Source organism: Centruroides sculpturatus, unplaced genomic scaffold (assembly GCF_000671375.1).
Source record: "Centruroides sculpturatus isolate CEXI.00-Female unplaced genomic scaffold, Cexi_2.0 scaffold275, whole genome shotgun sequence".
Taxonomy (NCBI): Eukaryota; Metazoa; Arthropoda; class Arachnida; order Scorpiones; family Buthidae; genus Centruroides; species Centruroides sculpturatus.
In genome coordinates, this window is record NW_019384477.1 from 622,435 (window position 1) to 636,261 (window position 13,827).

Here is a 13,827-nt window from a genome sequence, read left to right on the forward strand (position 1 = left end):
TCGATTTTCCGAAAGTCAATCATCCGAAAGAATTCCAGTCGGCAAATTTAAATTTTCGCCAGTGCTGTGGCGCTTCAATCTTTGGCTATGTCTTGTACTCAAATATTTTACGTTTTTGATACTAAATTAACATCTGAAGTATAATTTTTTATTGTTTTTATATTTTTCAATATATTTATTTTGTTTGTACAAAATAAAAAAAATAATTTTTAACGATGCAATAGTCTTTGTTAGGCATCGACAAAAATTCAACGCAAAGCGACATGCAATGGATAAAAATTTTAACATCGGATACGTTAAACTATTTTTTCGTACATAAATTGGTTATCCGAAATATCAGTTATACGAACAACCCCAGTCCCCAATTGATTCGGAAAATCAACGCTCTACTGTATTGTAATTGGATACAACATATAATTTTTTCATATAATAACTTATAAAATTAGAATACCTAACAGAAAATTTTAATATTCTATTTTTGAATTAATTCAAATATAATAAAATTCAAATTGCAGTTTTCATTTGAAGTTTGATGATAGCTTTATAAATGTGTTTATTTGCTCACAGCTCTGTTTATTTTATAATATATGTAATTGGAGACTTTATTTATCTTCTAAATGAAATTTAATTATTAAGATGTATTTATTCTAACAAGAATTACCATTATGTTACTGTAAGTTATGAATTTGAATGTCCTAGAATCAAAACTTTTTGGTGTATGTTTTGATTTGTTTTTTATAGACATATAGTTTATACACAAATTATATTTTGTTTTTCTTATTTATTAACAATTTTAGCTAGTGAAGAAATTATACTTGTTTTATTGATTATAACTAATTGAATATATGTTTAATCTTATTATTTTTGTTATAGAATTATTTTAAGTAGTCTATTGATTGAACAATAAGTTAACATACTGTAACAATATAGTTTATTTATCCAAAATGATTCAGATAATCAAAAATTCAGATAGTAGTTAGGTTTATAAGTTAGTATAAACATTAGTGAATTTGCAGCTGAAGTTTTCAATGCGAAAACGTGTACATCGGATATCCTGTAATCTTAGCAAGATGCTGCTGAAGTTTGACAATGGCATTTGGAACGTCAGTGGAATCATGCTTGACATTCTAAATGCCATTGTCAAACTTCTAGGTTTACAGATGGCAGTGCTGAACGTCCAATGTACACGTTTTCACGTTGAAAACTTCAGCAGCATCTTGCTAAGATACATAACAAAAAAAAAATGGAGGAAAAGATTTATTGACCCTAAAACTTTAATAATCCTTTTTATACAAAAAGTAAGTTATAGATTTTATTTCTGATTTTAATTTTTTAATCTATATTGATTTTTATGCCTGAATAATTTTTGCATAATACTATTTTCTGTGATATTGTAAATGTATCAAAAGTATGAATTTTGATTATAGACATTTTATTTATAAATGTATAATTAATAGACTATTTAACTTAAAAATTGAATAATGTTAAATATAGAAGTATTTTTACTAAATAACATATCAACAAAACCGAGATAATTTACAATAAGACATCCTTGCTTTTTTTAAAGGAAAGAAGAGGAATTCAGAAAACTTCCCAGGCTATAGATGATAATCATATTATGTTACAATACAAGTTTCCTTTGAATGAAGTTATTGTTGACTTTTATGATGAATTAAAGTCTATTTCATCTGGATATGCTAGGTATTGAATTAACATCATAGATAAAGTTTATATTAATTAAATGTAATTATTAGAAAACTGAATAATTATCTTTTTGTAGTTTTGATTATGAAGAAGCTGGATATGAATCAAGTACATTAGTAAAAGTAAGAAATTTTTAAAATTTTATTTAAAGTTTTAGTTTTCATCATTGTTAATGACTATAATAAGATAATTCTGTGAAATTGTTATGAAAATACATTAATAAATTGACAAACCTTAACTTGAAAAATCAATTTTTCTTTATTATTAAATCATTAAATTATAATAATTACTGGTATGCTAAATATATATACATAAATAACACTCAAATTTATCATTATAAATTTATCTTTATTATATTGTGCTCATTTTATTACTTTATTCTATAGCTTTTATCATTTTTACTGTGTACTAGAGTTAAGAGCTTATAATCCAGTGGTTCCAACATTTTTGGATCTATAGCACACTTAACAATCATGTGAAGGTTGCAACACACTTCATTATTAAATATTACTGGACAGCTCAACAGACTGATCATGGAGTCTAATGTTTTTCCTATGATAGTTTACTGGTACAGTACAAACTTCTGAAATATAGCTGATAACACATAGAAGTACATTTTATTGTTTTTTTTACAAATTTAGCATTTGTCATTTTAATTTTTTTTATTTGCCTTGCAATTTATAAGTGTACCACAACACACCAATTGGGAATCATTGCTATATGTTTAACAAGTAAAATGGATTATAGAGAGTGGTTTACAATCATATAAATAAAATTGAATTTAATTAATTGATGATATATTAATACGTAAATGCATGATTTAAACATAAAAATATTCGTTGTAGAAAAATACTTTAGCAAAATCATCTTAATGTTTTTTACATTGACTTGTAATTTATTTTGAAAAGTACATGAAATAAGATTTGAACAAAGAAAAACAGAATCTTTCTGAATAACTATGTATATTATATATGTATAATATTGTTAGTAATACAGTCGACCCCTCCATAACGCGGGTTCATATAATGCGGATTCGTATATCACGGCGAAAAAATTGCAACTCTATTCATATAAAGATGCTAAAAGAGACTCGTAAAATGCGATAAAACGTCATCATCGACTCATGTCGCAACAGGATTGGTCAAATCTGGACCAATAGTGGACGAGCAGCCGAACTACTTACACGCTACAGAGAGTTTAGGCGGGTAAGTTGGGTTTACTATTGTCTGCACAGTATATAAATTAGGTACTGTAAGTGTAATACAGTACTGTAATTTTATACATTTCTTGTGAAAAAAAACATTTCTTATTCAACGGCCATAAAAATTATTTCTATTAATGATGTCTCCAAAGTTCAATGAATTTTTCACAGAAAAATAACTTATTAGAAAACGCACCCACCGTTTGGTGCCCTGCTCCGTGATGCAAGCTTAAGCAATGGCATCGTTGAACGATGCACACTCAGTAAGTAATCCTACAATTTTTTGTTTATAGCATAGTTTATACAGATTATTCCCAAAAAATGATACGTGTTTTGGAAATGTTGAGTCAAATTAGTCTAGAATCGATTAATTTTATGGAAGAAAACCTTTCAAACAGCCGTAGTCTGTAAACTGCACACGTGCTGGGCTGTGATTGACTCATATATTTAAGGATTCCTACAACGTGAAATTCTTATAAAGTGGAATGTATCTACCGCGTTATAGGGAAGGCGACTGTAATGTCATCAATCTATTCCTAAAAAATAGATTGATTACAGGAAAACATTAATTAGGATACTATTTCCCATTATTTTAAATGGAAAAAATTACAATGTATTACATCATCAACCCAAAACTTCAAACTAATTTCCAAAAAATAAATAAAACACAATATAACATCTATATGTAAATTACAAACTATCACATTATGATATAAAATGTTTATACATTGCTTTATGGTCACCAAATAGTTAATATATATGCATTGACATGAAAAATGTACATGCTGTAAAGCAAACATTATGTTTACTGTACTGCAGGATAAATATGCAGCAATAAAGGGATTTATTTTAAGAAATGCAGACAAAAATTTAGAATAAACAAGGAATCAATTGTAATATATTTTTAATAAACTCTGTGACACTATTAGTAATCAATTCTTCAATTTACATAAGTGATGTCAGAAAAGTGTGTTTGGGCTTTCTGCATTAGTAGTAGTAGACATGATGCTATGATGCCACTTCCAGAGCCAGCTATGCATATTCCATTTTGTGACATAGGGTGCTTTTTAAAATGTCTATACAATTCTAACATTCTAACCACTTATATTTGGAATGTAACTTGAGACTTTTTCTACATATTATTTTGTTGAGACAAATGCAAATTATTTTTCTCATATAAATGGTAGCCAAAATACATACATTATGAAGTTTCAATATATCTTAATGTATTATTATAACCAAAAGACATTTTATTGTGTGTATGTATATATGTATGTTAGTAATTATTAATACTGTTTCTAAAATTTTAAAGATAAGTATATATGCAGTTTAAAAAAATTGACATAAAAGTTTAATAGTAATATAGGCTTATAAGTTCAGACTTTACATAAAAATATTAACTTTGGAATTTCGTCAGATAATATTTTTTGTAGACACCATTTATTCACTTCATGTATTCTGGAACACGTGAAGTGAATAAATGATGTCTGTCCAAAAAAAAAAATTTTTTTTTGTAGTCTCTCTCTTCAATTAACTCAGTATAAAATTTAATGTTAATATTTTTTATGATACCTTCTTGTCTAGTCTTCATATTTACTTGTGAGCACTATATTGGCCTTTCTTTATTGCTAGACTTATTACACTACCACAGGACATCAGATTAGCCTTAGAAAATCATTTTATTATTTCAAAAAGAATGCATTTTGGACCTTAAGTCCCTCTCCTTTTTGAAATAATAAAATGATTTTCTAAGGCTAATCTGATGTCCTGTGGTAGTGTAATAAGTCTAGCAATAAAGGCCAATATAGTGCTCACAAGTAAATTAAAATTTATGTTTTGAATATATCCTGTTTCTATTGAAACATGGATTTACCTAATATTCATTTAAATTGATGATAGTTGTAACAGAACATTCCCTTCTAAAAACCTGATTTTATTTGTAGATGAATATTTTATTAAATGGACAGCAAGTAGATGAATTAACTACTATTGTACATACTTCAAAATCACGTCAAATTGGGCAAAATATCTGTTTGAGATTAAAAGAAACTATACCACAACAACAGTTTGAAATTGCCATACAAGCAGCAGTTGGTGGGAAAATCATATTTCGAGAAAATATTAAGGCACTGCGTAAAAATGTATTAGCAAAATGTGTAAGTAATAACTTAATTTTTTAAAAAATTATTATTATTTTTGTTAAATAGATAATTAATTATTACAAAAAATGTTTTATCTTCTTGTCTTCTTTTAAACTTAAAATTATTTATTATTAATGAATTATTCATTGTTAATTATTTGTATATGTATTTAAAAATTGATATTTGCTTTTGTATTTTTATTATATGCCTAATCAGATCATATATATACTTTAAATTTTTTTTTTCATTAAATAATACAGGATGGACCAAAAAGAATATACGTATTTCAAACTGATATATTTATTAAACTATCGATAGTAGCAGTGTGCTGCGGGTATCGGAGGAATGAGTGCATTGTCTAGTTTGTCCCCAGATGTCAGTTGTGCTTGGTTACAATGACGTATTCACAGTTGTTGTAAAATGGCTACGCCACAGCACAAAAGCTTTTGTATTCTTGAGCTTGCGAAGTGTAATTCCGTGATTACAGTGCAAAGACGTTTCCGGTTGAGGTACGAAATTGATCCTCCGAATGGATGGAACATTCGCAGATGGTACCGTCAGTTTGTTGACACAGGTTGTGTATGTAAAGGAAAGAGTCCTGGCCGACCTCGTGTATCTGAAGAAAACGTCGCACGGATTCAAGCTGCTTACCAACGTAGCCCTTCAAAATCAACACGTCGTGCCAGTCGGGAATTGCAGCTGCCTAAAACAACAGTTTGGCGTGTTTTGAGACGCAGGTTAGTTATGAAGCCCAGACCGTTCATGTCGCTGGTGGAGGACATATTGAACACCTGTAATCTAAACTAGAGTGTTTCATAAATATGTGTCCCAAGTTCCATAGTTGTATGTCTTACAGTTTATTAAATATATCAGTTTGAAATACGTATATTCTATGTTTAATTCATAATGTTTTATTTCTCTTTGTAAAATATTGTTTTAATATAAATGAAGTATATTTTCTTCATAACAAAATGAACAAACTGGATAAAAGTATATATAATACACCTAATGCCATATCAATCCAGCAAAACTTGCTAATGTTTTTGACCATTTTAAATTATCTTCTTTCTATATTCTTTCTGTTAAATTTAAATTATCTTCTTTCTATATTCTTTCTGTTAAATTTGTTTTTTCCACCATAAAAATTTATATCAGATTTTCCATGTGTGCTTTGCAATTATACCATAATTTTTGACAACTTTGTGCAATATAAATTATTTATTTTGAAAACAACACCAGAAGTATCATTTTTGAATATAATGTCAATTATAAATTAGTTGTTTAAATAGAATTTTTTTTTCTGAAAGATGCAAACAGTTTAGTTTCTGATGTAGAAATAATATTTTCTTTATGTCAATTATGAGTAACTTTTGTATGTTTAACGAATAAAAAGAAATTCCCATCGCTTCAATTTTTTCAGTTGTATTTCCAACAATGTTAATATGGCAAAGAATATTTTCCATCATCATTTGACAATAAGATGCTATTTACATTCTTAGAAAATACATTTAAAGTTTTTTACAGTAGATGGTATAATAGATTATTTTTTCCTTCCTCATCTTTGGTTCAATGGGTGTTGATTACAATATCTAAGCTTTTTTTTCATTTGTGCACAGTGCAGAACATACAGCTCAATCATCAACTACAATTGTTTCTTTCTCAAACTCTTTCTGTTGCATTTCAATAACTGAGTAGAATTTGGGATCATCATCCTGATCAAATGAAGTGATGTTAATATCTGGAAGGTACACTCAAAACAGTTACAAACAGTTTTTGTCTTAACCCATGCATCAAGGAATTATTTTTAATCTTGAAGCTGGCAAAAGTTACAATTTGAACTTCCCTGATGTCATGCAATTAGTAAAATTTTACTATCACATGATGCTCATAAGGAAAAAGTTGACATAAATAGGGCAAGTCGGAGAGGAGAAAAATCAGTTTGATTGCCAAGTCCCAGACATATGGATATACAGAGCAGTTAGAGCCTTACCATTTTAAGATCAAACTGGTATAGCTATGCTGCAAACACTGGCAAAAACATCCAAGTCTTTCTGTTTGCACTATAAGCTAAAGAAAGTTGTTTTACATTCTTGAAACATCATTGGAAAATAAAAAAAGCCAAATAAACTGATCTTATACATGTAAAGGAGGAAAACAACCAAAAGACCACATAACTGTTCTAATGGCTGCAAACATAGTTGAAAGTGATAAGTTTTATTCAGGGCACACTTGAAAAATAAGTCAGTTCATTGGCATTATTTTCCTAGTAGGACAATTTTCTTCTAGGATAGTTTGAGTTTGCTTTTTCCAATTTTCTATTTTGCAATATAACAGCACTTTTTACCACAAATGTGCTTGTAGGTAAACCATTGATGGAATAAAATCAATATCTATATCTTTGATGAATTGTTCAGATTAAAGAAAAATCTTTAACTATATCATGATCAATACTAGGAAAATTGGGTTATTCTTGATAGCATTGCAATACCATAGGTATACAGGGTGTCCACTTAAACATCTATCCAGGAGCAAAAAGTATCTTTTCAGCATTGCACAAGTGTATACATCTTGTGCATGCTTGCTCCAGCATTAAAATAACCAGAGGGAATCAGTTTAATATGATTTATAGCATAACATACAAATAATCTGACTATAAAGCTCACTTTTTAAATCAAATTCTGCAATGTTGGCTTTATTTTGTTAGAGAAAATGTATTGCTGCTGAAGGCAGTCATTTTGAACAAAGATGTAGACACTTGAGCATGATGCTATGGATGGCATGTATGGATCTGATGTCACTATATCACAGACCTGTTGTGTTAATAACAAGTCATCCAGCCATTTATCCACCATTATGTTTAGGATGTTCAGATATTGGTCACTTTTAAGGATGCCATCAGTGAATATAGGACTAAGAAACTGTTCATCCCAAATTCCACACAAGGTATTTAGGTTAAAACACTTGGTGTTACATATATTGTGAAGCGTGAAGCATGCCTCTGCCCTATAATGTATGGTACATTGTGACAATTATATACTCCATTCTGGAAAAATAGTGCCTTGTTGGTCTATAAAATTTGCTGAAGTAGTTGTGGTAAATCATGCTGTAAATTTAACACCACACTGCATTTCAAATTGATGTGCAGCATCTTCTGCATGTTGTGCTGGCTACAGATAGCAGCAGAATGGGTATGTTTATTATGGCAGAATAATACATAGCGTATTTTTGTCTGCTGCAGTCCACAACCTAACCTATGCTGAAAAGATCATTTTTCCCTCTGGATAGATGTTTAAGTGAACACTCTACTTGCATGTGCACATATGTATATAGCCTCTTAACTGGTTACAAACATCTATGTGATTTTTCTCCTCTTCTAATGCTTTAATTGCTTGATATTTTGTCTCCTTTCTCATTCTGCTATTATTCTAAAAATTGAAAAATGCACAAAAGAAAGTTAAAACTGTTAAAAGGATTTTATGTTTGTTGTCAATAAATTAGCCTGTCCGTGTTATATTCTGATGAATGATAGATTTTAAACTAAAATATTGTACAAATCTGAAATAGTCAATTTATGCAATCACAGAAATAGGTAAAAATTGCATATTTGGGCCACAAAATCATATATATTGGACCATGTATTGTACCTCGCATAAGAAACTTAAATTTAACAAATCCTGTAGACAAGCAAACTAAAACTTCAAAAGATGTCTATAGTTAAACAAACCCATCCATTTTATTGGGCTGCAATGTGAAAAAAATTATAGACCTATAAATTCCCAATGTCATCCATCCGTCTGTCTGTCTTTCCTTAATCTTGAGAATAAAATTAGATAGATATGGAAACCTCAATTGACTATATACGAGTATGAACTTTTGGTTAGCACCAGAAGTCATTATTTCAATGCAAAAGTTTTCTCCTGAAAGCAGTTAATTAATAGATGATCAGCACAACTCTATTGTTAAAGAAAAAGTATAATTTACAGGGGATACTAATTTGAGATGAATGCATTGTGATGATCTCTCAATAATTAATCACTTGTACTATTTTGAATACTTTATACTTTCAAATGTTTAATTATTAATAAATTTTATTTATTTTTCATTTAGTATGGTGGTGACATAACTAGGAAAATGAAGTTGCTTAAGCGTCAGGCTGAAGGAAAGAAAAGAATGAGAATGATAGGCAAAATACAAGTTCCTAGGGATGTTTTTATCAAAGTATTGAAAAGATAATGTCAATTATTTTTAATAAAATATTTTTGTACAGTTTTCTTGATCTGTTTTATGTTTTTCCATTCTTATTCTAGAACCTAGTCTAAAATCTATTTTAATCATTACTAATTTTTTAATAAGATAAAATGGGTTGATTTTAGATAACCAGGGTTAATAATTAATAGTTTGGTGAGGGAAGGATATATATAGGGAAATATCCTAATCGAGAAAAAACAAGTCACACAACGATGGTAGGAATACATTGAAGAACTTTACAAAGGGGACAAGTTGGATGAGACACTGATTGATGGTCCCAAATCATTTGCATCAATCTTAAAATGCAAATTTGATAAGACACCAGAACCCTTAAGAATAATAACCCTTAGAACGTTTAAGTGTTTTCTCCTAGAGCCATTATAACAACCACTACAAATTCATCAACAAAATGTATATAATTGGCCAAGTGCCAAAACATTTTGAAAAGAACATAATGGTTCCAATTCCAAAGAAGAAAGGAGCACAGAACACTAAGTTTAGTCTCACACACATCGAAAATTCTGTGTAGAATAATCTATCAAAAGACCAATTTGTTTTCAGATGAAACAAAGGTAAACAAGAAGCTATACTAAGTCTAAGGATGCTCATCGAACAGCTTATTCGTGTAAAAAGGCAAGCACTCAGAGTTTTTAGACATAGAGAAGGCTTTTGACAATGTGGACTGGAACATACCTTCGGGTTCCTCAGTGATCTGAACATAGACTACAGATAGGCGAATACTATATCAGCTATACAAGAATCAAACTGTGGTTTTAGGAAGAGAAGAAGCCAATATAATGAAAGGAGTAAGACAAGGTTAAAGACTAGCACCACTATTGTTCAACATATATAGAATTCTTTCATTGCTTATTTATATGTATAAGGTATAAAAGTGAACAGAAAGTTGTACAGCATGATAAGATTTGCTGATGACATCAAATGATAGCGTAAGATGTAGATGATCTACAGATAGCTCTTGAAAATTTAAAAGATGTGGGATTAGAATAAATAGGAAAAAACAAAGATCACGAGATGTTAAAAAAAACAAAGAACAAGGAGGAATGAATATCTATTTGGACAGTAAAAAAGAAATAGAAGTCAATGAGTTCACATACCTAGGAAGCATAATTACCTCAGATAGAAGGAGTGAAATGAGATGTTACAATGAGAATAGCCAAGCAAAACAGGCATTCTGTAGGAAACGATTCATTAAGAGTTTCATCTGGAACACAGCATTGTACGATTCACAGACATGGTCACTCCGAACAGCAGAGAACAGAAAACTGAAGGCTTTTAGATGTGGTGCTGGCAAAGAATGATGTGAGTGTCATAAACAGAGAAGAGAATTTTGAGAAAGATAGAGGAAAGGAAAAATGACATGATTGGCCACCTAATTTGACACTTGAAATGGATGAATGTTTTATTGGAAGGAAAGATAGAGGGCAAAAGAGGACATGGAAGACACCTTATCAACAAATATAGCTTCTCTCTTTGCTTAGCTATCTGTTTAAGACTGCATACAATCCATGATTGCCCACCAACTATTGGTTGAGGGGAGAGAGAGAATAATTAAGTTTTTATATTATATAAATATTAAAATCTAGAAAACATTTTTCTGTAATTATACTTTCACTATTTACTAAATTTATGATGAGTTAGAATTACAATTAACATCTCATTTTACTGAAACATCCAACTGTGAGAATACAGGGGCAGTACCCTAATTGCCTCTTACATGTGGAGTTGGTAAAACTTGCTCACTTTATCTTTTGGATGGCTTTAGGAGGGCAAAATCGAGTGGGGAGGTGTGAGTAAGTTGACAAGGTTACTGAATAATTAGACAGGGTGACAGGTTAATCCAGACTATAACATTTAATATACACTAAACCTAGATTCAGAGGACACGTTACTGCTACTTATAGCTAAAGAACCGAGAGAGAGTTTACAATTTTACAGATAATATACCTCATAGATCGATGGTTCCTGATCTCATTGTATGGGATGTCAGTGAAACACTCCTGGATTGGCATAGTTGACCAGTAGTCTTCCTTTCATTCAGGTCAGGATCATCTTGGCAGAGAGACAGCAATTATGGCGGGACAGGTCTGGTGTCCACTGTTGATGTCCGCATGAAGACTGTGTCCAAGCACTTTTTATACCCATTTTTGGTAGAGCTGACTAATGCTATGTATGATGTAACCCATTCTAAGTTCGATTTGTGTCCGGGTGTTGTTTATGTTAATTGTCAGAAATTGAACATTTCAACAAATTTATTACCTCTTTCTATCTGGTATGATTACTCATTCTACCTCATAAATTTGATAACAGCTGTCAAACAAACTGAATTAATGGCTGGAGGTGACTAAGGTCAGAGTTTGTCTTGCAACCTTAGTAATAATTCTTACTTTGTATGATCAGATGATCGACTTTATCAGTTTCAAAATCAGACGAAATAGGAAGTGTGTGGGTTTTGTCATCCTTTCCTCATTTGACCTTTTGATCTCCGATTTCTACATCGAAAAAAATTAATTCTTAATTTATTTAATTATTATTACTTCTAATTATTCTCTTTGTTTTTTTCACTCCCTTCTTTGGATGTCACACAACCATCAACGAATAGACTTTCTATAACTATTAATTTTTAACTTTGGAATCTGATCCATTTAAGACCTTTTGCCAATCAAGGAACAAAAAATCCAGCAATGAGTTGATTAACTTTCCCCGGCAACATTCGGTAGCACCGCCTGTTATATTCTATTAAAAATGGCAAAATGTTTAATTTTGAGGGTAGGGATAGGTTTTATAAAAAATTATAAATGCTAATAAATAAAATCATCATCAAGTCCTGCAAAATTTCAGAAATTTTCAACAAAGCACAGGCATTATTAAGCTTCAAAGAGGTTAAACAAAATCGTAACACATTAACAATCCCCGAATTATTTTCTATTTCTCAAAGATCCAAGGTATCCGGAGTCCAAAAGTGTCCAAAAATCTTGGAGGGTCATTTTTGATCGATTGCCATACATAACAGCCAGGAAAGAAAAAATGAAATCATTCATTCATTTCTTTAAAAGATTCAATGTTAGAGGTGATTAATTTTTCTAGATTATCTCCTTGAATGCAAATTTCTTTCATCAGTTCTCTAGATCATGTTTAGAATTTGTAATGCAGTGAATGATATTACATTTATTGATGGAAAAGATATTGATAATGAAATTTTGACATCAAATATTCTTACTGAAAAATAATAAATAGTTTCTATCAATACAGAAAATTCACTTTCAACTTAAAATGCTTTTGCAGAAAAGGATAAACTTTTAATTAAATGTTAAATTCATTTAATAACCAAGGGTGATCAAAGGTCAGAACATATAAACTAAAATGTGAATTTACAGAAGAAAAGACAATTAGGAAACTATGTAAATGCTATTTTAATTAAATGTGATTTTCAACATTTTGGTTGGTACAAAACATTCACTTTTGGCTCCACTTTTTTGATTTATTATGAAATGTCAAATTTAGTTAATATGCCCTTCTGACCTATCATCCTCTAAAGGAAATATAAAATTATCATATTAAGGTTTATTCATTAAATTTACTTGATTAGTTTTATAATTCTCAAGATATTATTTAAAAGTTCTGTTTTGATCAAAACACAATAGGGCTATTTGTCTACTTTTTGCGTGTAAAGTTTGTTTTGGTTGGACCTTGAGGACAGACTCCATTTGCAATGCAAAATTTTTAGTTTTGTTCACTTAAATTTTACTCCTGGAAATTAAGTTAATAAAAAGAAATTAATGATTGTTATCTAAGAAACAATTAGGGGAATTACAACTGGTCACTTAATATGGTAAGTGACCAGCTAAATTTCTACTAAATTTCATAAATTAATTTACAATTACTGTACTTACAAGACATACTTGCTCTGTCTTCGAATATGACAATACATGTGATGATAGTAAATCTGAAAAAAATAAACTCGTTTCTTCTTTTAACTGAAGATTACAAATCAATCCATGACTTGACACAATGAAATTTTACTGTCTTAAAATGCATTTCAAGTAGCTAATAATGCCTCCTTAGTCAGCTAATCATTCTATGATATAATTATAGAATGTATTTAAGGAGTCCAGATACAAAAGGTAATATGTCTATTATTTAAAAAAATTGAAGTAATGAACTTATCTATGAAAAAAGGAAATGGGAATTAGATTGTTAAATTAAAACTTACTAAAGTGCATTTGCTTACAAAATATGACGATTCATACAAATAATAACATGCCAAGAGTGTAGATTTAACTAAAATCTAAGCAATACATCGAGTTTTTCTTAATGGACATATTACATTTTGCATCTGAACTCCATATTTAGAAACTATGGGAATAAATGAAAGAATTAAGTGCCATTGATGTTCATTTCTTATTACATTAAGAAAAGCAATATTTCAGTATCATATTTACTTTAAAAAGTTTTCCTACTTTTTAGTTTCTGGTGGGAGCCCTGAATATAGGTTTTTTTCTGAAAAATATTTAA

The 13,827-nt window shown here is 29.8% G+C and overlaps 2 protein-coding genes across 6 annotated transcripts in view; one reads left to right on the top strand and one right to left on the bottom strand.

Moving 5' to 3' along the window:
• Positions 1-9,315, top strand: part of LOC111621349 (translation factor GUF1 homolog, mitochondrial-like) — a 46,775-nt gene extending 37,460 nt beyond the window's left edge. Inside the window, exons 12-15 of the mRNA XM_023363446.1 lie at positions 1,568-1,701; positions 1,781-1,826; positions 4,849-5,061; positions 9,154-9,315. Of these exons, the coding sequence (XP_023219214.1) occupies positions 1,568-1,701; positions 1,781-1,826; positions 4,849-5,061; positions 9,154-9,279 (519 nt within the window). The 3' untranslated portion in view covers positions 9,280-9,315. The remainder of the gene's footprint in view (positions 1-1,567; positions 1,702-1,780; positions 1,827-4,848; positions 5,062-9,153) is intronic.
• The window catches only part of LOC111621364 (glutamyl-tRNA(Gln) amidotransferase subunit B, mitochondrial-like), a 46,224-nt gene that overhangs the window by 19,621 nt on the left and 12,776 nt on the right, over positions 1-13,827 (bottom strand). The window contains exons 12-14 of one of the 5 annotated variants that reach the window (XR_002756061.1): positions 13,206-13,812; positions 11,260-13,062; positions 5,300-8,471 (exon numbers count right to left, since the gene is read on the bottom strand). The gene's annotated coding sequence lies outside the window, so the exon portion shown is untranslated. Of the gene's footprint in view, positions 1-5,299; positions 8,472-9,412; positions 13,813-13,827 lie in introns of those variants that run through there. The other 4 variants (XR_002756062.1, XR_002756059.1, XR_002756060.1 and 1 more) reach the window with 4 other exon arrangements.